The sequence below is a fragment of the Labrus bergylta genome, chromosome 3 (assembly GCF_963930695.1).
Source record: "Labrus bergylta chromosome 3, fLabBer1.1, whole genome shotgun sequence".
Classification (NCBI taxonomy): Eukaryota; Metazoa; Chordata; class Actinopteri; order Labriformes; family Labridae; genus Labrus; species Labrus bergylta.
This window is the reverse complement of record NC_089197.1, coordinates 20488232-20511790: the sequence shown is the minus strand read 5'-3', so window position 1 is coordinate 20511790 and position 23559 is coordinate 20488232. Positions and strand designations below refer to the sequence as shown.

The window sequence follows — 23559 nt, the reverse complement described above, 5'->3', positions numbered from 1 at the left end:
ATTCTTAAAATTTAAATTCTGCTGAGGAAAAATCATCTTATTCTGCTGCATTAAGAAGCATCACATACTGTATATTCTATATTCATCTGTTCCAACTCCTAATGGAAGCTGTTTGATGTTAGCACTGAATGAGATACTCAAACCTACTTGCATCTCCATATCTAGCGGAAAATGTTCCATATCACTTTAAATAGAAACTAAGGTGCGCAGATGAGTGGATTCAATAGAACCGGATGCGGTTTAAGTGTTGAGAACAGAAGAAAAATGACATCAAGAACAACAACAACGGGGTCCGGAAGTACAGGCGTCAACAAGTGAGAGTATGGGTGCAAGATTTATTGTTTGAGTAGAGCGAGAAGTGGGGGTGGAGCCAAAGAGTGTGAGTAATTGTGAACAGTAAACAGAGATGTGCAAACAGAAAGGGAGAGAGAGAAAGATGTGAAGGGAAGAAAAGTGAGTGAGTAGAGAACACGAAACTGTCACTCACCTTCCTCTGTCAGTGACTGAGAAGACGAGCAGGAAGCCCTCCCCTGTCCTCATGTATTGTTCTCTCATGGCTCCAAACTCTTCCTGTCCAGCCGTGTCGAGGACTAGAGCGCGTGGACACACACAGTGACACAATCACACATAGACAAAATAACTTGCAGCAAATTTGGGATCAATTCCATGAGTGCGTTAGACCATACTGATAGGGTACATGTGTGTATTTGTCTGAGCGTGTGTGTATTTGCTTTGGTAGTGTTTGTTCAGACAACTTACTGTCGAGCCGAGCCGCCCTTTCATCAATCACACACTGCTTGGTATAGGAGTCCTCAATCGTGGGGTCATAATCAGTGACAAAGTATGACTGCAGGAGAGAAAGAAGAAGAGAAAAAATGTAAATACTTCTGGGAAAGATACATTATGTCGACATGTCCCAGGCTTGTGAAGTTCTTCTTTATAAAAGGGATAAATCATGAACAAGTGAAGTGCCAAAGAGCCAAACATTTGGAATTCTTATGTCTGACCTGAAATGCAAAGGAATTAAAATGTGTAAACAATGCACCTTTTTTAGTCTTGTTGGGTGTTGTTAAAATTAGCACAGTACTGCATTTCATTTTTGTTTTGTTTTAACTCAACACTAGCTTATTCATTTAGCAATCAAATTAAAAATGTTTAACAGCAAAACCGATCAAGTATTAGAAATCAATAAATGAAATATTGTAAAAAGTGAAATAGACAAAATAAAAAAGCAGGGACAAAGCCATTGTTAACAATATAAACCCATGCTGAAGTCAAACCTTTACTCGGAGTGTAAAGCAAAATTAAAGAGGTGCGTCTCCTTTTCAAAAATATACCAAAAATGCTCATCATTTTGATAACTAGAGGGCATTGAGTTCAACAGTTTAGGGAAATAAAAAGAGAGGGCTGTCTCACTGGTTGTGTATCAGTTTATTTAAAAGGAAAGTAAAAGAGTACCGTAAGGTGATAAGGCTGGGACATATAATTAAGTGAGTTCAGTAAAGTATGCAAGAGCAAGGTCATTTGAAGCTCTAAAAAGAAGAAACATAAACATCTTGACTGTCCAAGATTCCATCTTCTTAAGCTAAAGCAGAATCAGAATGGAGCTTTTAAATAAAACCGGCATGGTCTGGTTTAAAGGTTCACAACACAGTAAGATTTGCAGTGAGTATAAAAGGAAGCAACATGGTCTACAGACAGTATAGTTTTCTGCATGTTCCTTGCACTGTTTCACCTACATCCATAATTCATTTTTCAAAGCTGTAACATTTCCTTTGTGCAATGCATGCTGGGAGATAAGTGTCCACCCACTACACACTTAAATAACATTTTTATTCTGCTGACAGACTGCTCTGCTTATACTACATTAAATTATACATAAATATATGCCTGGAATAAGTATGAATTTGGGTCAAAGTAACAAAACTGTAAACTCTCTGGCTTCAATGCTTCAATGAGACCAAACAGCCACTCTGTCCCTGTGTTTTTGGTAAAAACACAGACATTCTCACTGACCTCTACCTTTACTGCCCTTCTGCAGACAGAAGGTAAACACGCTGTCGACAGACACTTACACAAAAAGTGTGAAGTAAATATTCCCTCACACTAACAACTACTGCTTAAGTTTAGACAGCAGGCTGGTTTTCATGCTAATAACACATTTACAAGACGTTTCTTCAGCTGCAACACTCACACCACTCAGTCCCTGAGGCTTTGATTCTCTCATTTTGGGGACAATTTCTGGTCTCCTAGTAACTCAAAACTGGATGGGTGGGGCCGGGAAGGGGGGGGGGGGGGGGGAAGCAGGGAACTAGGGAGGAGGAGAAGGAGGTGGAGTAGGAGTCATGCATTTTTTACATTTTTCCCATGTTTTGTAGTTCTGGCTCTCTTCAGGGACTAGTTAAGTGGTGACAGCTGAGGGGAGTGCTTGGGGGCTGTCAAACCAGCACCCTAAAACACGATGCGACCACTAGAACACAAAATCCGGACAAGGTTTCCTGTTGTTCTAACAACCCAATTTAAACTTTAACTTTTACAGACATGGTGTGTGTGTGTGTGTGTGTGTGTGTGTGTGTGTGTGTGTGTGTGTGTGTGTGTGTGTGTGTGTGTGTGTGTGTGTGTGTGGTTTTGCACAAGGACACTGGCTGTTTATTTGCTTGTGAGGGTAAAGACTAACAAAGAGCTTGCAAAACGTGTACAGTTTTTAACATCTATTGTGACACTTGATGCCGCATTTACTGCAATATATGGAGAATTTAGTAAAGAGAAACCTGATGCAGGTCAGAAAAAAGAAGCAATCACAACACTTTGCTGATTGGATTGAGTAGCATTTTTTAAACCATATTTTCTTTTCTCTTCTTCAGTTTTTTCTCCTTTTTTTTTTTTACAATCGTTTATTTTCTTTGTTTCTTGGTTTAACTTTTTATTAATGTTACCTTGTTATTGTCTTGCCTTGTGTGGCCTTTGTTTGTCTTGTTTTCTATTGTTGAGTTTCTCAAAGCACATTTTACACTCTTGTTTTTTGAGCTTCTATATAAATAAATGTATTGCTTTTGTCACAGGTAGCTGTAGTACAGTTAGGTCTTAGATATGTTTGATTTGTGACTTTTACAGCTGTAAGTATGTTATTTATAATTTCAGTATAATTATGTATGCCTATAATTTAAAAATAGGGAAGAAGGAAAGAGCGCAAAATACTTGTTTTTACTTTACAACAACTCAAGTTTATTGATTTCAAATTATTTAGTGCCAAATATAGTAAAGAAGATCATCAAATATTTATGTTTGACTATGTTTAACCTGCGAAAGTAAAAAAAAAACAAGTGCTGTCAAAAACAAACTGTTGTGGAATAACCAAATAAATGACTTAAAACAGCATGCTGTAAGCGTTGAAGTGTTACATATGTTATCAGCTTACATATTGTCCAATGATGGTTTTAACTCTCAAATATTGGTTTTAATCATGTCTTAAAAAAATGCATGCGAATGTTCATCAGTGTCTCTTGTATCTTCTGCATACAAATGGCTTCATCTCACTCGAAGCTCTCTTTGGCTGCAGGTAATCTCTCCCTTCCACTCCTCCTGTCGCTATGCAGCATGCAAGCTCGCCGGCCTGTGTCACATTCACTCACCATTGCTCAATAATTCAGCAGTATCACTGTGTATTCTTGAACGTGCTTCACTGCTCTGCCAGTGTGCCTCCAGACGCCCAGACGGAGACAGAAGAGGGGGGAAAAAAAAGCTTCTTGTGTTACTGGTCCCACCCTCCACCACTTCTCTCTCTCTCTCTCTAACAGCACGTGACCTCTGCTTCCCGTCAACCTCTTATTCTGTAAACCTCGGGCAGCCGCATTGAGCACGGTGCTCCTCTGGCTACTCCTCCTCTCCCTGCACACATGCATGGGTGGTGTGTGGCTAGCTGCTGAGCTGTGTTCTGGCTGAGCTGATTCTCTCAGAGCCGTTTCCCGTGATAGATGAGGCTGTTCTGCAGTGGCAGCAGTGCCAGAGGTAACAGGGCCTGCAGCTAGAGCGGTGGGAAAGTAGAGAGGGCAGCATGAAAAGGAGGACTACCAATAACTGTGTGACATAAGGCAGCCTGAGTCATGTCCAGTAATATGACCCATAATTCCTTACATCTATGACTTCATCACATATAACAGGCTGCTGAAACACAATGACTCAGGCTGTTTGAGAAGGATAGCGCTGCCACAGGGTTCTCAGGAGCGACACCCACATGATTGTAATCAACCATCTATAGCTAGAGCTCTATATTAAATCTGAGTACCTTCTCATCTTTACTTTCACCACTGCCTCAATTTCTTTCAAGTATGAAAAACGGAAAGTAATAATTGGGTGCTTTATATGGTTTTTGTTTATGATTTTTTCTTTCAGAAAGAAGTCATCATTTTGCCTATGTTTCAATGCTTTCATAAGACTGAATTCTTGTTTAGTTGCTCTTGTTAAGACAGCATGAGGCACTGCTCTCCATAAATAAAACTGACTAGACTTGCCTTGACATGATCTCCAAAAATATTTACCTGACAATCTTTGACTTCAGTGTTCTCACCACAGGTACACACTGATGGGACAGACAGACTTGATATGAAAACATTGGACAGCTGTCATGAGGAGACAGCTGACACACTCACAGAAGGGTCAACAGTGGGGCTCAATTCTTCAAGTGTTAGTGTAGTTTGGGACTGTGACACAAACGCACAGACATTAACCCACACAGATGGTCCACAGTAGCTCTGCTTCTAAATGATCTAACCACATCTAAAAGCCACAGAAGTAATGAGCAGAAGTGTTCAGCAACATTTTTGCAAGGCTGAAATGACTATTAAAACAGAACAGACTTGCAGTAACAACTCATACTTTACATGGAGCATGGATTGATGTTGAAAAAAAAAAAAAAAAAACATTGTCAAGCTCCACTTAGGAAATTATTAGGCCAGTGCTGACATGACCAACTATGTAGGCAAGTATTAACTTCCTTCATTGTAAGCCTCAGGTGGTGCATAATCAAACTGCACGAAGAAGCAAATTACTGGAATCTTTCCAAAAAACTAGAATGAGACAAAAGAGAGAAACACAAATCCCAGAACCCTGCTGAACCGAGCTGCAGTACACTTTAGATTTCGGTGGCAAGGTGGGTCAGGCCACACTCAGCCCCGGTCAGCTTAGCAGGAAGGAAACTCCACCTCTGGAGCAGGCAACTGCCCGGCCTTTTGGGTGGTGGTGGTGATGTCACAGAAGGCATGTTCCCCCGTCCCGCCTACCTTCCAAGTCCAAACCTGTCACTCAGTTCCCGTCCAGCATTCCAGCCATACATCCCCCCCCCCCCCCCCCCCCCCCCCCCCCCCCCCCCACACACACACACACACACACACACACACACACACACACACACACACACACACACACACACACACACACACACACACACACACACACACACACACACACACACACACACAGCCTGTTTTCAACGTGAATACAGAGCCAGTGGAGAAAATCTCAGCTGCAGCACAGCTCTTTGTGCCGAGCTGTTTTGTGAAACACAAACTGCTTCATTCCAGACGTAACCCAGCGAATCCTGTCTCTCACAGCTGCTGGTTTCCCGCCTCAAGAAAAGCAAGAATGGGTGAAATGTGTAGGCATGTAATCAACATCGTGTTTGCACTATACACCCACTTCCTCTTCACACGAACAGCTTTACAAACACCAAATTTAGATCCTTTTCCACCTGTGTCAGTTTAACGGGTTGTTTGGTTAAAGTTGTAAAAAGATAACGCATCATTAACCACACGCAGAGCACAAAACCACTGACTCAGCACCAAGGCAGAAAAGAAACAAGATTTTCACTGCAAAACATGAATAAATAGGAAACCTCCGGTGATTAATTAAGAAAAACACACTGCACCTACTCAGACGAGGCGAAATCATGTCTCTGCCTACTAGATTGTCATAAAAAGAGAGATGCTGAGCTATTACAAACAGTCATCCACACTGTGAGGAGTTCATTACCTTCAGTATGGCCCAATGCCAAATAAGGATTCACAGACCGATTTAAGAAACATCAGCTGCAGATATTCCCTAATGAAAGAAAGATGTAGGATGAACACCATCTAATGTTTATTCTTGAAAAAACAATGTCAGCATCTGCAGACTAGTTATATTCCCCAACTTCCTCATTTCCAAAACAACACAGCCCACAACCCCTTTTTTTCATTATGCTAATACACTGGAAAATATGCTGGAAGAGCAGTGATCTTACTAAGCATCAATTATTACTAAACTTGTGTTCCTATTGTGGACAAAAAGTCAAAAAGATGTGCGTGTATAACAAGTTCTGGATGGTGGGTGGGGGAAAAAGGTAGCTTGGTGTGGTTTCATGCATTTTGCAAAACAAACTGAAGGTGAGGAATTATGTTCTTGGGATTTGAGTTTTTGTTTTCACAACTTTAAGTAGGCTAGGTTCATGAAAAATTCAAGAAAGATCATATGGGTGATTGCTGCAAACAACCAAAAACAAGTTTTTGAATCTGAGAAATGTCATGGCAGTGGAGTAGTAATAAGCGACTCTCTTTACTTATTCATGTTGTTTTTCTACGATTGAACTCTCTTACATCGTAGGAAAGTTGTCATGTGTAGCTCACGTTTGATTCAAATGGAAATGTATCTGAGAAGCACATATTTCAATTTCGGAACAGTTTTCCCTCACTCTTGATCACTCCTCAGTTCCTCCCTCTCCTCAGGTTAAGAATCTCGGTGTCATTCCTGACAGCACACTATCATTCCAAGCTTACATCAATAATCACTCTGCCCGCTTATTTCCATCTACGTAACATCAATTGCCTCCAGCAGTCCCTCACACCCAACAGTACTGCCATTCTACGTTCACTCACACACCCCGGTAACATCTCGCACTGATTACTGCAACTCCCTACTCTTTGGTCTCCCTCTCAAGTCCTTCCACAATCTTCAACTGCTCCAGAACCCTGCTGCTCACATCATCTCCACAACGGCCTTCTGTTAATCACATCACTCCTCCTGTCCTTCAGCAGCTTTATTGGCTCCCAGTTAAATATCGCATTGACTTCAAGATTCTGCTCCTCACCTTTAAGGCCATCCATAACCTCGCTCCCCTGTACCTCTCTGAACTCCTGCACATCAACACACCCGTCCGCACTCTCAGGTCTTCTTCCACTCACTGGACCACCCGTCCAGCATGGGGTCCAGAGCCTTCAGCACTGCTCTGCCCCATTGCCTCTGGAACTCCCTCCCACCAGACATCCATAATATTTTTTTTTAATCTAATCTCAAAACAGATCTTTTTAAACTGGCATATTCAGTCTGACCATTATCCACCTCTCTTGAATCCTCTTCACTGTAAATTTGTCTTTTTGATAGTAATGTTATCAATTAATTGTTACTTTGTCGTTCATTTTTATCTCTGTTTTGTAAGGTGACCTTGAGTCTAAATAAAATGTATTTATTATTAAACAAAATATTAAAACAGAGATAATTTCATATCAAGAAATACTTTGAAAAGCATGAGAAGAAGCTCTAGTTCTCTCACAGCAAGTGTTCAGCTAAAGCTTAACTAAGCTGCAAACAGAGCAATATAACCTGCAACACCAAATGTGACATCAGCTTCAATAACCTGGATGACAGTGACTTTTAACAGGAAACAGGGTTGAAGGAGGTTGTTGGTTGGATCTCCCTCAGCGGACAGGTGAGACATGTTGTAAAGAGTTGTTCAGTGGGCCAGAGCCAAGTGCAGCGGTGTCAATTAAGGACAGACTTCATGCCAGACAGAATGGAGCCTGCCAGGTCACAGCCACAGCTATGGAAACAGCAGAATGTGACTGGGTTGATACATTTCTGATAACACATGGCGACACCAACTCAAATATTCATTAAGTATTTCTTCTGAAGGTAACCTGATAAAATATCACCTTAGTCTCGCCAAAGAATATTCTGCTTTATGTCATTTAAAAAGGAGGGTTCTAATTTGAGAGTAAAGTTTAACCTTTAGACACTCTGTGCTCCTACAACAGTGTAAGTGCATCCTTCAACCTCCTTTTTAACATGTACTCACTGTGTCGAATTTTGTGAATTAAATTGTTGTATAGATTTACGGCCCATGCTTTTCATTGGCTTTTATTTTGTGTTAAAAGTGTTTGTGATAAAAATGGATCAATCAAAACACACTGAGACACACACATATATATATATATAATATATATACCTGCTGAAATGTTATTCTTTGTTGTACCTTAGATAAATCTCGGGCCTCTGATTTCTAACATCATCTCTCTCTGGGTCAGACTAAGCCTTACATATCCTAAAGAAGTTCAGCATGGAGTATTGATCTAATCAAGGAGGAATTTGATTGGGAGGATTAGTGCATCACTTCCTGTCCCCAAACACACACAGCTTTAACCTCTGCAGAACCTCTGGGGCTGGACTCTGAGCAGCTGTCTGTAATCACACCACCACCATAATGATTTAATTTTAAACAGATGGAAGAGAGGACCAGTTCCTTTGCATTTCTACATCGTCTGAGCTCCAACATCATCACCGTTCTTCCCCATGCTTCACAGCATTCACACAGGAATCTGTGTGAGAAGAACTGTTTGGTTGAGTACTTAAGAGTGCTTGAAGTGAGAAAAAGTGGAAAAAAATAAGACCGAATGAAAGGTTTAAGGGGGAGGGAGAGCGTGGGCTACATGGAGAGGGAAAGCGACAGAAACGGAGGGGGAGGGAGAGGCTTTGACTTCCTGTGGAAACACCCACTTTTCCCATGAGCTCATACGAACTAGAAAGGTCACTTATTCAATACCTAATACACAAAGGGAGAAAGAGAGCACACAATGTGTCCGACGCCTTAAAGGGCCACCAGGGAGCTTTCTGAGAAAGCTGGGAAAACTTGAAGACTTTACTCATGGCTGAAGAGAATGACCTGAAATTAACTCAAAGTTTTGATTGACACTTGCCATCTTCAAAACTGTAGACCAGCTAAAAGCCAAACGGTCATATTGCATGGTCATCATCCGCAGTTGTAGCACTTTCATTCAATGTTTAGAGTCAGAGAATACAGCATGGGTGCAGCACTAAACCTTGGCTTTGTGCCGAATTAAATGAACCCATGCACATCACTCCTACAAGCTCATTTCATCCTAATGCGAAACAGATCAATAGCCTGTCCCTTTAATCATTGCCTTGTCCTCAAATGCCGGCAGAGCAGTGAAACCCTGCCCCAGCAGATAAACCATTGGCGTACAGTCCCATCCATCCAGCATCGTGAATTTACTGAAAATGCACATCCTGCCACTCTAAAGTTAAAGGGTAATTCCATTTTTATTGGAAGCAGCAGAAATGTTGGCCAAACTTCAAACACAAGGTCTGAGTTGGTAAAAGGATGGAAAAAGGATTTTAATCAGTTTCATATCAAGTCTTTCTAATCATTGAAGGACAATTCTGTTAACTTTGGACTTATGTACATCATTTGATGTTTTTTTTTTTTTTAACAACAGAAGTCCCTGCAGCGCTGAGGGAGTGCAGTCACATCCTGTAAACAAGTCAGACAAATGACTCAAGTAACAGACAACCAAATTAGCTGTGGAAATTCCACATTTCTGACACTTATTTGACAATTCCGGAAAAAAAACGATCTACCTCATGTAACTTAACCCATCTGTTACCTAATAATGTAATGTCTTGTGCATTTCAGCATTTTTTTTAACTACTGCTTCTCTTATTTTGTCTAGTACAAACGTATTAGGGCTGGATATTTCCCACAACCCCACGATAAGATGTGTATCACGATAAAGAGGCCCGATGCGATACAAATCCTGATTGATTTTGGGTCATGACCATGTCCTACTTTGAATTCACTACAACAGTTCTTGATTGTTGAGAATAACAACAGAGGCATATTAAGGATCCTACAACATAAAACACTTAATTTCAGGTCCTAAGAGATCCTAGAACCACATTTAAATATTCATATTCCAGAGCGATTGCTATGCCGTTATTGTGAACTGCACGATAGGTCAGTTGTCTTTCAAAACTGTCATCACAGCTTTGCAGCCATGTCGATTCTGTAACATCTGCATCGATACAGATTTTTGGAGCACAGCCCTAATTTCAGAAAGGGAGGAGTTCTCCTTTGTAGTCCGACCTGTATTGACCAATCAACGTACCGTCAATAACGTACCAGCTCCCATCAGGGGATTCTGACAATTCTTACTAATCTCAGTGCTCAGGAAGAAAGGTTTGGGAAAGGCATGACTTTTCACCAATGAGCATGGCTAGAGGCCGCGCCGACTCAGATGGCGACACTGCAGTGGGTTGGACCCGACTGCAGCCTCTTACGAGGATCTTCAGCCAGTTGAACTGGGGGTTGGCCCTCCCCTTGCTTGCCGCCTGCGGGTGCCCCCACTGAAGCTGCAAATGCTTCTCTCCTCATCTCTAAAAAGGAACTATACCTCAGCAGTTTTCAAAGATTTGGATTTTTCCTAAACAACAATTATTAGCAGAGTTTGCATCAATAGGTTTGCAGGTCAGATGGCAACACAGCAAACCTTTCTATACCACCTCGAGAGATAGAATAAAGGCTATTTTAATGCTTGTTGTTCAAAGTTATCAGTTAACAACTCCCTCCCTCCTCGTCTGTAATGCCTCAGTTAGCACTCAAGGCTGTGGAGTAGGAGCTAGCACTCATGCAGAGAATAAAGCAGAGGTTAAATGTCTCACAAAGTAGGCCCACTCCTGACACAGTCCACCCCCTGCTCTCCTCTATCCTCTGTGGCATTAAAACTTCAATCGGCCGGTTAAATATCAATGTGTGCTGGACTCTGAGCGGCTTCAAAAGTGTTCAAAGACGCAGAATCAAAGAGGTGCCATTTAAAAGTCCTTCCCCCCCCACCCAGCAGATCACTGGGCTCAAAGCTGCCTGTGTGCTCTATAGTGGACACACTTCTGACTATTCTCCATTTCATAAGTACATTATGTTGAAATATAAGTGGAGACCTTTGTGAATGCTTTAGAAGCTGTCAAACTGATTAACCAGAACAACACAAAGAGCAGAACTGTGTGAACCGCCTGTATTGTTTCTGCTGATCATGTGACATCACTTATGTTCCCCTTTACTACATTAAGCCTTGCCATAAACCCAGCCATTGACCGGTAATCAATGCAGTTTTCTATACCGTCCTTCCTTGTTTTGCTGGAGGGGACAGAAAATAAAGACTTATTTCTAAAAGTGTTACACTCATAGTGAGCAACCCTGACTACTGTCTGCTTTGGGGAATCTTCATCAATGCCTGCCTTTGTAAAAATGTGAAACCTTGGCCCATGTGATTCTATATTAAAATCGACACAATTTGAACTAGATATGAACTAGAAAATTAAGCAAGGCGTTGATGGAACAGTGAGTACTGTACCAGCAGTTAAGGATGGAGGACGCCTAATTGCATCATGCTGACTATTACAAAACAAAAAGTACAATGTGACATACTGAGACGCTTCTTTGTATTTGATCGTTGTAGTGTTTGCCTGTTTTTTGTTTCCTTCTCAGCTTAATTCAGTTCATCTTCCTCTGCTGGTCTTGGAGCAGAAGTAGCTTCTGCACATGCTCACATTCACAAACCTTTACTATGACAAAGAACACCAGCCACTGCAGTGTCGGTACGGACAGAGAAACTACTGTGTTACTTTGAAAAACCCATACAAAGTCAATTAACGAGTGTGGCGTACAGTCAGTCCTCCACGCTTTTGAGGGAAAACATATGACTGACCACATAACGAGATGCTGATCAGTGTTGAAGACAAAGAACTTTCAGAGGATCAGAAAAGTTGTAATCCAAACTAAATTTAGAGATGTATTATTACAGTCAAGCCAATATCTCTATAAATGCCAATGACTGGCATGTGACGCATTTTTTTTATACAAATACCTCAGTAAAAATGATGCTTTTTTTTTTTTTGCATCTTAAAGATCTAAGTGTAGAGAACCCACCGTGCTGAATTAATACCCTTTACCGTCTCCGCTCTCTTCTCTGCTACAAATGCTGAGTGTGTGTTTCTGCTCCAGTGTGCTCTGCTGCAGACTATAACTCTTAGCATGGGGTGATATGTCAAAGGAAATGAGGCCACTCACTGGCATCATGTCAGATACACAGCATCATTACTGTTGTGTGCTTTTAGGCCTGCAGTCTTACAATACAAACAGCAGAAATGTTATTACTTTAGCAGGCAGCTCCTCATAAATGAGATCTAATGGACACATCTTCTCCTCTCTGGCTCCTCTCTGCCTGCCAATCCAACGTCCATGAAAGTCATTTTACATGGATACAGAAGCATAAACGATCATTATTAACAATTACGAAATTAGAAAATATGGAAAAAGAAAACCTTGAATACATTATTGTAGAAAACTTATTAATTTGGGTTCAGGGTATGAGAACCAAACAGTTTAAAGTATAAATATGACATGAGGTATAGTTGTAAAAGTAAACAGAGCTCAAACCAGTAGACTGTCATATCCAGGCCTTATTAGACCAGCATTTAAACAGCAGATGTTACTCTTTGACCCCATAAAAACACATGGTAAAAGGTGACCTGCCTTTTTTGCGCTGTTAACTGGCCGTTAGCACGCTGGTGAACTTGGAGTACAGTTAACTCTTTATACAGGGGAACAAAAAAGCACAGTACAGGAAAAGTAAGTCAATTTAGTTAGTATAGCTGAGATTTTCTTACATGGCCATCTTAAAAGATCACCTTCAAAGGGTTGTATATTCTCAGCAATGCTTTTCCATTAGATATGAAATGTTTGTTTTCCTCTACTATATCTATATGCAACTATATCTTAAATCTGCCTGACATCAATCTAACCATTTAAACTGCATGTAAAAGATTGATCTACTTTTCTTTTTTTTTTTTTCCCATTCCAACTTTGAAGATGGCCTTTACCAATCTATGACTGTACAAAAGCCTTGTAGTTACTATGTCACCAAGTTACCAGGAACAAATATATCTGCCAATTGAATTTTCACATGACTCAATCATCAAGTTGTAATCAGGCTGTTTTGGAGGCTTTGGGTGGCCGTTATGAGAATACAGATCTGGACATACGGTAATTCAGAGACAACTGCTGAAATATGTCTTCATCTGTTTGTGTTTGATTAAAATGAACTGTTTGTGTGTTTTATTAGATATTTCTCCCAACTTTCCAACTTCCAAATCAAATATTCTCATTTCAGTCTTTATTTGCAGAGAATAACAACTGTTTAAGATAACATAAAGATGCAGTATTTTTCAGACTGTAAATAATACAACGATAACAAGTTCACATTTGGGGCGCTGGTGGATGAGTGGTTAGTTTAGACGCCCCATGTACAGAGGCTGTAGTCCTCGAAGCGGACGGCCTGACCTGTGGCTCTTTTCCTGTATGTCATTCCCAACTCTCTCTCCCCGATTTCTGACTCTGCACTGTCTTGTCTCTTCAAAAAAATAAGTCTTTAAAAAACAAGTTCACATTCATTTAGGTTGAGTTCAGAAATCAACCAGAGAACAACATTTTTTTTCCAGTGGTTTCTTATTGTTTCCAGCAGCTGTATAGTCTAACTAAGCTTGTCAATAAGTTGAGTATCTTTTGTGTGTAAGGGGTCGGAGTTTCATGCTGCAAGTTCTCCAAGCTGCTTGGCTGTAAGAGGTCACTGTTTTGTTAAGACATACCAAACACACTTTCTTAGGCAGCTGTTGACTTGGTTGTGTGCTGGCTTGTGCCAATTTATTATTCCGAACAGCAACTGCTGCTGGAGACACAGTCCCATTTGCTGTGTGTGTTAGATCAGCATTACAGTCAGACAGCAGCTGTGTGACAGATATCTCATAATGGATCTACACATGTAGTACCTGATGCTGACAGAACAGCCTCTCTGATTATCATCTGCTATCTGATCAGCAGGAGACACACTCAGGAGCAAGAGTCACACTCAGCCATTGTCGTCAGCGCATTTGGACAGCGAGTCGTGCTGGAGGCTATACTGTCACCTGTTGAGGGGTTTGTCTCATTCCAAGCCTCACCTCCCCCTGATGGACAGCAGGTGCCCCGCAGGCCTCTGGACAGTGTCTGCATGAGACGTGCCAAATGTCCAGCAGCTGCCTGGCAGACAGCTCAGGCCTCGGCATCAGGGACAAGCCCAGGCCTCTAACAACAACCGTTCATTATGTTTTTTTTCATCGAAAAAGTCTGCAGAACAGCGGTGACAACGCTCAAAAGGTGACACACATGAAAAACTACATCTTCACTTTAAATAATAAGCAGACTAATCAGTAGTGTGTTGATTAAATAGAATCTTGTCAGATTAAAAGGCGAACATACAACATCTATTTAGAATGCTTTTCAGTGTTGGGCGTGGGTAGCTAAAACGAGCGGTTTCTCATAGCCAGAGTTGTTGTTATATGAATGTGAGATGTGAGACCTGATACTGTGGCCAGTTATTCTGAAACAGACACATGTGTGAATACAGAACAAAAGCCAAAAAACAACAGAGAGGAACCCGCTGCCCTTGCTGTCTGTCTGACTATCTGATAGGCAGTGACCGGAAAACAAGGAGGAGAAGGGGGGGGGGGGAAGGTATAGCAGGTGAAAATGTGATTCTCTTTTTTCTTACCATAAGGCAATGCTAAAAGTGAAAGTACGTACAAACATTTTAAATTCTGTAGTGTTAAGCCTAAAATCAAGTTGTATTAGGTAGGATGCATTTAATTACCCATTTAAAAAAAATCACAGAGTAATGATTAGCATACACTGGCTTCACATAGTTATGTAACATTGAATAAAAATAAAAGGGACAGCAGAAAATGTAACTTTGCTGAGATCAGGTTCTGAAAGAGTTGTATGCAGAAAACACCTAGCGAGGTATTCTTTTGATTCTACAAAACAACAGAAGCACATGGTATTCTATATGGTCTTGTTTTAGATTTAAAAATGATATTTAATGGCTTGAACGTGATCAAAAAGTACTTTATAATTACGTACTTTCTGCACTGCTTCAGTAGTAATGAGAAACTTTACCCCCATCAACCTAGTGCACTAAAGTATGACATAATTATGATTTTTTTTTAAGACTTAAAATAAGCACGATCTGAAAATGCATTAGAAAGTAAATGAAAGAGAAAGAAAAAGGTAGGAATGCAATCACACAGGAAAACAGCCTTACATGCTTTTTGTCATCAGTGAATCCCTCGTTACATTTCTCTTTATTAATACATCTCTGTACAATGGACTGAGGGTAATACAAAGTGATAAAATGGTGATTGAATACCTTGCTCATGGAAACATTAGCAACACTTGTTGCTGTGTATGAATCACTAGTGTAAGGGTAAATGTGCATGCACACACACACACATTTCTTGCCCGCTGTCCCTGCTTGAGTGGCTTCAGGTGAGCATCCACACTCCACCACCATCTTCCTCCAGTGTTTTCTATGTAAACAACACCCATATTTATAAAGGTAAACGTAACTAAACAGTGACATTTCATACAGACGTTTCACAACGCTTCATCCGAGGAGTCCATCAATAAACAAGTTCCACTCTTACTCCTCCTAGTGTGTTTAATCACAACCCAAATTCATGAAGAGTTGGTCATTGGCTGCATCAGCTTTGATGTAGATTGCTGTGACTCTTAAAGATGATGTTAGCTGCAGTGCTACTCTGGGTATATACAATTATAAATAATGTATTTGAGATTTACATCCTAATAATGTATATTTATCACCATCATATTGACGTTTGAGGACCTGGTTCAAATGAGGCTCTTCTCTCACGGTTAATTGGCGTGACCCATAGGTCATGAAAGCACAATATGAGAACACCTATGCAGAACACATGTGAAATCCTGTAAACACTACCAGTCCAAAATCTTTTCTTCTTGATTAAAATAATTCTCAAATGTATAACAAAGTTATGGATTAACAATCTAAAAGAATGTGTCTTTCTGTATGAGCAGACATTCTCACTTCTTACTTTCAGTTCTATGATACTCTCCATTTCTGCAAAGCCACATACTGCTAATTATTTTTCTAATCAGCAATTTGTATGCCGCATTAAGTAAAGCTAATCAATTAATTAATCAGTTTTGCAAACTGGTAGTACTCAGATCAATCAACCTCAGAGTAATAATCTATCAGTTGTTGTGAATTTCATCCTCCACTGCAGATTTTCAGTCAGACAAAAGACTTCTTCAGAATCTGCATCAGACTGTAACGTGTCACTCTACGAAACGTCTAGAGTTGCTTTTTTAGTCATTCTGAAATAATCATCTTCTTCCTGTTATGACTTATCAGAAAAGATAAGTGATTTAAATCCTACCTATTTTTCACAATGATGATGATTACGATGTATTCACTCCCATGTTCAAAAAGTAAAAGTGTCCTGATAAATGTTTCACTCTGTTTAATATGCTGTGAAAAGCACTACATAGACATGTAGACAAACAATCACTGGAGTTTCTCTTGTCTTCAGAGCAGTGTCAGATAATCACACCTGCAAAGGTATGATGGTCGAGTAGCAAGACAGTTATAAAGTCATTTTCTTTGTTGAACAAGGAAATTATTTCAAAATCTAAAAAAAAAAAAGGCGTTGACCTGCTCTTCTCTTGAGCTTTCCCAGTTGGGTGGGAGTGTCTTTACAGATCCTTGACTCCCCTCAGCATGAACATTCCTATGGTGTCCTGCGAGGCATTCTGCCAGACTTATCAATACATTTAAGAAAACACGGAGCATGAGGGATGGCCCTAGGTGCTGCAAATGGTTATCACATCCCACAGTAAAAGTGATGGACGGCACGAAGAACATTCTGATGGGGCTTCTTCTAACTGTATCTAATTAGTATTAAACTGTTCTCAGATGCTTGACATTTGTGCATGAGAAATTGTTAAGGTTTGCCTTGTGGGTGGTACTCCAGGAAAGGCCTGTATCATTATAGGAGTTTTATCTCCTTAGAAGCATGAAAATAATCAGCAAATTTCACACAAGGCTTCTCATGACATTACTAGATATCTTGTGATAGATTGTTGGGATTTTTCTTTCTGCCTTAGTTGCAGAAGATAAAAATACAATATTGACATGGCTGATCCTCTGTCTGGATGGCAAAAACTTGATCGATACTTGATGGTGATGATGGTGGTGGTGCTAAAGTAAAGGTTTTGTTGTTAACAGAAACAGAAGGTATCTAATATGGGCTGTACAATTATTCATCATTGTCGCGACATGAGCATTAGCAACTTCAAAAGTGGGAATTCTTTGCAATATATAAGAAAAGTATTTTTATGTAAACAAGCAATGCTTTCTCACACAGCGTGCATACTTTTTACCGATTGGACGGAGGCCCCGGGTATAATTGGGCACACAATTGTGATGCTGTCCGATGAAGCTCAAGTTAGCTATCTCTTAGCATCAGATTAGTTGGTGATCATTTTGTGGTGAAAAAAAAAAAAAAGGTTTGGTTTTCAAACACAGGTATTGTGTAAAACATGAAAAAATGGCAAAATAAGGCCAGCTAGTTGGTGGTTTTCCTAAGCATTGTATTTAATCATAAGAGTTAAAGCCCTCTTTAAACAACACAGGGGTCACAGGATTAACTTGTATTTGGAGATACTTTGTGATTGGTCAATCGACATATTTCCAACATGCTCATGATTCAGGCACATTGAATTGTGTTTTGGTATAAGAGGGGGGAACAGATGATGAGATAAACCGTTCTTAATCCCAAGAAGGGAAGTTCTATTGTTGTAGCAGCTCAATGACAGACATCAGTACAGCTATGTAGAAGGGAAAAGAGATTAATGGAGGTTCAGTACATTGTACTGGTCAATGTTTTTAGTTTCATTAAACAATTTCTTTACGTCTCCTGAACAAGTTGTTAATGAGCTTGAGCCCTCTAAAACACCAGTTCTTCAACTCTCAAGCTAAAAAAAAGTGCATTGTTACATAAACCTCTAATAAGAAGACCAAAGAAATAAATCCTATAACATAACAGAACCATGCAAGGTGGAACTTGATTTCTGTATTTCACGAAGGTTTTGTGCAAGAAGGTGATATATGTGTGAAAGGTCTGTGACCAGCGTAGCGGCACAAGAGTCAAATAAGGTTAAAGGTTGGTGGTGGGAAAGGGAAAGCTGGGACACTTCTAAATAAGACACTTTGACATACTGAAGTAATACACGAGAGCTGGCTATTGTTTAAATGTTGCTGTTAAGTTATTACCAGGGCATGAAACAGCAAATATTTATGTGAGAGCGACCACGGCAACTTACAACTAAATCAATCCTGGATGTAGCGCTTACCAACCTGTATGCTGTTTATAGCAAACAGAGCACACGCCGTTTTCTTTCATTTTTGAGGACCGGATGGATTATTCACAAGCAGAGTGCCTCTGAAACCATTCACAAAAACAGCATGTCTATGGAAGCCGCTTGTTATTTGATTGATATTTGATGGTAATTTCACAAAAGAAGAGTCACACTCTTTTCTCTGTGTTGTGCGACAAATAGTTCCTCTTCAGCTTTAAATACAAGAATTGTTGTTTCTGTGCTTGCCTGTACATTTGTTTTCGACTCCATCGGGCTTATTTTGCTCTAATTGTGGCTTTGCTCCGTGAGAAAACAACAGGTGAGCCTCCTACAAAACCAAACAAACAAGCACTCTCATCACCTGCCACACACGTACGCACGCACCTGCCAGCTGCAAAGCAGGAGCGTAATATGGTTCATTCTTCAAAAAAACAAAAAGACAGACATTAACTTTTTAAAAAGATGCACAGAGACAATATAAATGGAATTGTTTGCACACAGCGGTATGACTTACAAAACAGCCTGAATACATAAAAGGGCTATAGATGTGTGTGAGAAGTGTAAGATACAAGAAAACTTCTAAACTTTATCCTAAGCACGAATGCACAAAACTGTGGCTGCAAATACTTTGTCTAACCACCTGTGGCTGTTTCTGAGAAATGCTCAAGACATGGCGCCCACATCACGTTCGACTTCATCTCTACTACCATTACCGCACCTTGTCTCCACATGCCCGAGGAAGGCTGCCCTTATAATCCACGTTTATTCTGCTAAATTGCTACGTATGACTACATTCCTCCAAAATGACCTCACATATACATGGTATCAACGCCATGCTAGAAAAAATGTCAGATATGTGCAAACAGAGGAGAGTAAAAAAAAAAAAAAAGAGAGAGTAAGGAAGGGTCCTGTATGTGCTTCATCCGAGAATCAAGCAGAGGTCTACAAATATCCAAAAATAATCTGTCTGTATCTGTCGTAAAGTTTTGATCTCTTGCACTACAATTCCACAAAATCACACTTTATCTCATTCCATCCAATTCCAGTAGCTACTCTGGGTTACTCTGTGCAAATAAAGTCTGTATTTGATGTCATTACTTGTGGATTTAAAAAACAAACCTACAAACACACATCACCCCACATGCAGTCTTCACATGGCTAGTGTGAGTCATGTTTTCCCTTACTTGGGATGCTTCCTCCCTCACGGACGTCACATTAAACGACACACAGTGTTCCACAACTTTTAGTCAGATGACTCAATGTTATGTCATCCCAGTGCTATTTCAGCCTGAGTCAACTGCTTGGCATCAGGGTGGTCAGCAGCCCCAAGGGACCTGCCACTCAGTTACTGTAGGCGACATCATCTTTCATCCTTTGAACCACACAAAATCCCTGCTTCAGTTGGGTGCTCTATTATGTCCCAGACTTTGTTCAGCCACCTGAAGATTAGCAGTGGGAGTTGAACCTCACTACTTGTATGCCCATTAAATCCTGCTTAGAAAAACTATGAAACATTGATTATTGGAATGAAATGGCCACATAGAATAGAATAGAATAGAATAACTTTATAGATCCCAAACTGGGAAATTGTGGAGAAAATACTTCCAGATCTAAATCATAACTGGTATAAGTTATTTGCTTCTTTCAATGGTATACATTAATCACAGTTGCTTGCAATACAACTTATACAATAATACTCCACAAAGTAGGGCATATAACATAAATAAAATAAACGTGTATATTTCATATCTTCTACTTAAGGCTTTTTTAAAATTGTTTGGTATACTATCAGCCCAAAAACTCAGTTGCTGGCTCCATTGAGTAACTGTTTTTTTGTTATGAAACAAGCCAGTGACTGACTTTTTATATCATATTTTTGCTACATGGTGTGTTGCAACCTATGCAAGAGTTTGAGAGAAACTATTTAAGGGTAGAGACGTTGGACATGTGCAGGGGCAATTACTAGTCTAGATGATTACTTGTCGGGAGCCTGGTCTAAATATGAAAATGTGCCACAAATTAGAGCACCTATATTAAAAGTAATAATTCAGTAATTAAAAAAAAAAAAAAAACATACATTGAATGCCTAATATTTTTGGCAAAAACACAACACTACATCTGACCCTCTGCCAAGCTTTCCACTGACACATTCACACACACGTTGCTCCAGTGAATCAGGAAGCAGGTCACATCTTTCCATACGAAACTGGAAGGCCCTCAGAGCAGCAGCGGAGGGGACTTCCTCTGCTTAAGGGGCCAAATTCCACATGGTCCATGACCATTAACCCACCCAGGATGACTCAGACCCCCCACCCCTCCAGCCTCACTACCTCCCACAACTCTTAACATATAGTTCGGGGGTAAGCCTCCACTTCACAACCAACTGTTGAGGTCTTTCCCCCTTGGCAGGCATCTTCTAGAAACATCTCCTCAGGAGGAGGATATGTGTCCTCCTCCTGCTGTCAACATCTTAATCTACTTTCACTTTCAGGACACCAGATATGTATGCAAGCAGGCAGAGGGGAAAAAGAAGACAGAGATTACCTGTAGGTCAAAGATAGATTAAAAACTGGATTGTTCAGGCTCTATCTCAAATGAATTCTGTAAGAAAATGATGGTACACACTGATGCTCTCTACTGTTTGCATCCCATATTAAATTTGCAGCGAGACGCAGACATCTTCTAATATCTTTCAAGAAACTGTCAAGGTAGAGTTGAACCCACTTGAATTTAACTAGACATGGACATGTCTTATTTTAGGATGCAGCTATGTTGCTATATCTCTGTTAGCATCTTAATAAACCTTAATGCTGAAAAAGAGCTTTTGCAAGATACTGCAAAGTGCTACTTTAATGGGCAGATGTCAAGAAAGATTTTCAACACAAACACGCATGTTTTAGACCTAACTCTGTTATAATCAGCCCAAAATGTAACAAATGTTACAATTACAAAAATGTGCTGATTTTATACTAGATATAAGAAAGTTCAGTTATATTATCGGATTGTTACAATCAGGATATTGAATTAAGTGAAATGACTTCCGAGTGTTTTGTACCCAGCTTTAAATGCTTCTCTGCTTTAGGTCAGTGGGGTCAGTAGGCTATGTCAGAAATATGTGCCATGGCTATCTGATCCCTTTTTACTTGGTATGCAGTTAATAAGCTTTTTGAACCCTCATTAGACACAACTCCCATCACACACACACACACACACACACACACACACACACACACACACACACACACACACACACACACACACACACACACACACACACACACACACACACACACACACACACACACACACACACACACACACACACACACACACACACACACACACACACACACACACACACACACACACACACACACACACACACACACACACAGAGAGAGAGAGAGAGAGAGAGAGAGAGAGAGAGAGAAGCTTCTAACCCCCACTCTGAAACGTGTGCCAGCCCACTGTTGTCTGAGAGTGTAGAGACATGCAGCTGCCGGCAGTCTGGTCAGTAACACACTGACACAAGGGGGAAACACAGAAGGCAAAAGGGCAAAGTTTGTCATCTCTGTCATACACTGAGGTCGTGTGTACATTGTTTGTGTGTGGGCTTTCCGGTAAGGAGCCCTCGCCTAAATGATCATTATGAAAGCCTGGAAGGTCAACGCCAGGCAGAATATGTCTGCGGTGTGCTGGAATGCAACCAGGGGAGGTCAACCTTTCATGCCTTTTACATGAGAGTTTTCAAGTGGGCTGCTTTAAAAAAAACTTTACAACACATTGTCTGCCAAGTTTATTTTGTATGAATATTTACATGAGTTAAGTTGCTTGCCGTGGTTGGAATTTTCATTTGAAAACACAATTTAATCATCTTCTTCTGTTCTACTTATTTGTACAGTGGGCCCACCTTTAGCTTTACCTTTAAAAAGTCAGCATTTTGATGAGACTGTGATAGTTTGGTGACTCTATAAAAAAGGTAGGCTACGACTTTCTCTTTGAGGGCTTCATTGAGCTAAGTGGCCTACTATGTTACTTCTTAAGGGATTTGTCTTTAGCCTTTCTCTCATTTCATCAGAAACTCTGGCTTGGTAGGCCTTTACAGACATTATCCTTCAGTGGTAACAACTCCGCATACACCCAAGCTACTTTCCTTTTCAGCAAACTTCATAAGATAGGACAACTCGGGAGCACCATAGACCCACTTTCATTTCTCTTCTGACTAGTGGCTACAAAGTGCAAAGTGGAAGTGGCTCTCTCGAAAATCTGCACGTTAAAGTGACAGCCACCCTTCCTCGTTTGATTCACAAAAATACACGTCTCCCCTCGGTAAATAGTTGCAGGCCTGGGCAAAGTAGAGAAGAGGAAGGTAGACTCTGGGGTTCCCGCAACCGGCCTCCCCCCTCAAAAGAAAACATCTTTGGCTGTTTTTTTTGTTTTTTTTGTTTTTTTTTCCCGGATAAGCTTGAAAATCAAAGCAACGGGCTACAGAGGCAGGGCGCTGCTACTGACCTGGATAAACTGGATAGTCAGGGCTGATTTCCCAACACCGCCGCCTCCGACCACAACCAGCCGATACTTCTCCTGCACCGAGCCGTCCTTCCACCCTGCCATCGAGGACACTTCGCCGCCGCACGCCGCTGCCGCTGCCGCTGCCGGAACACCAGTGAGCAGCAAACACCCACTTTTTTTTTTTTTTTTCTCCTGTAAAACTGAAGAGGCCCTGCAGCGGAGAGACCGAGGAGCAGAAAACAAGATAGATGTTTAGCCGAAATGACTCTTCGGTCGGCGTAGTCCGCGAAGTGCACGGATAATTGCTAAAGGAGAGAAAGAGAGGGTCCCGGAGCTACGGGCGCCTGTCCATACGCCTGACCGTGTTTAAGCCTCGACAGCACTGCGATGCTGTGGTTCCGATAGTAGGCTAGAAGTGAGCAGCCAGGCCAGTACTAATGTCTGGCGCTAGGGGCCCTTCTACAGGCTGCGTGTGACTGCCTCCACACACACCCCTCTAAAAATTACACACACACACACACACACACACACACACACACACACACAACCACAGAGCCTTAACTCTGCAGTTCTGTCCTCAGACTAAGATCATTCACCCCCTGTAGGCACATTCCTGTCCCCAAACACTACAGCAATGTCTGCTGACTTTATTAACAAAGCAATTGTCCAGTAGTAGT

General features: G+C 40.8%; 1 protein-coding gene across 1 annotated transcript in view; it reads right to left on the bottom strand.

Annotated features, from left to right (window-relative positions):
• rras2 (RAS related 2) overlaps positions 1-23319 on the bottom strand; it is a 28408-nt gene extending 5089 nt beyond the window's left edge. Inside the window, exons 1-3 of the mRNA XM_020632508.3 lie at positions 22883-23319; positions 760-847; positions 488-590 (exon numbers count right to left, since the gene is read on the bottom strand). Coding sequence (XP_020488164.1) covers positions 488-590; positions 760-847; positions 22883-22984 — 293 coding nt within the window. The 5' untranslated portion in view covers positions 22985-23319. The remainder of the gene's footprint in view (positions 1-487; positions 591-759; positions 848-22882) is intronic.
• Between the last annotated feature and the right edge of the window lie 240 nt (positions 23320-23559).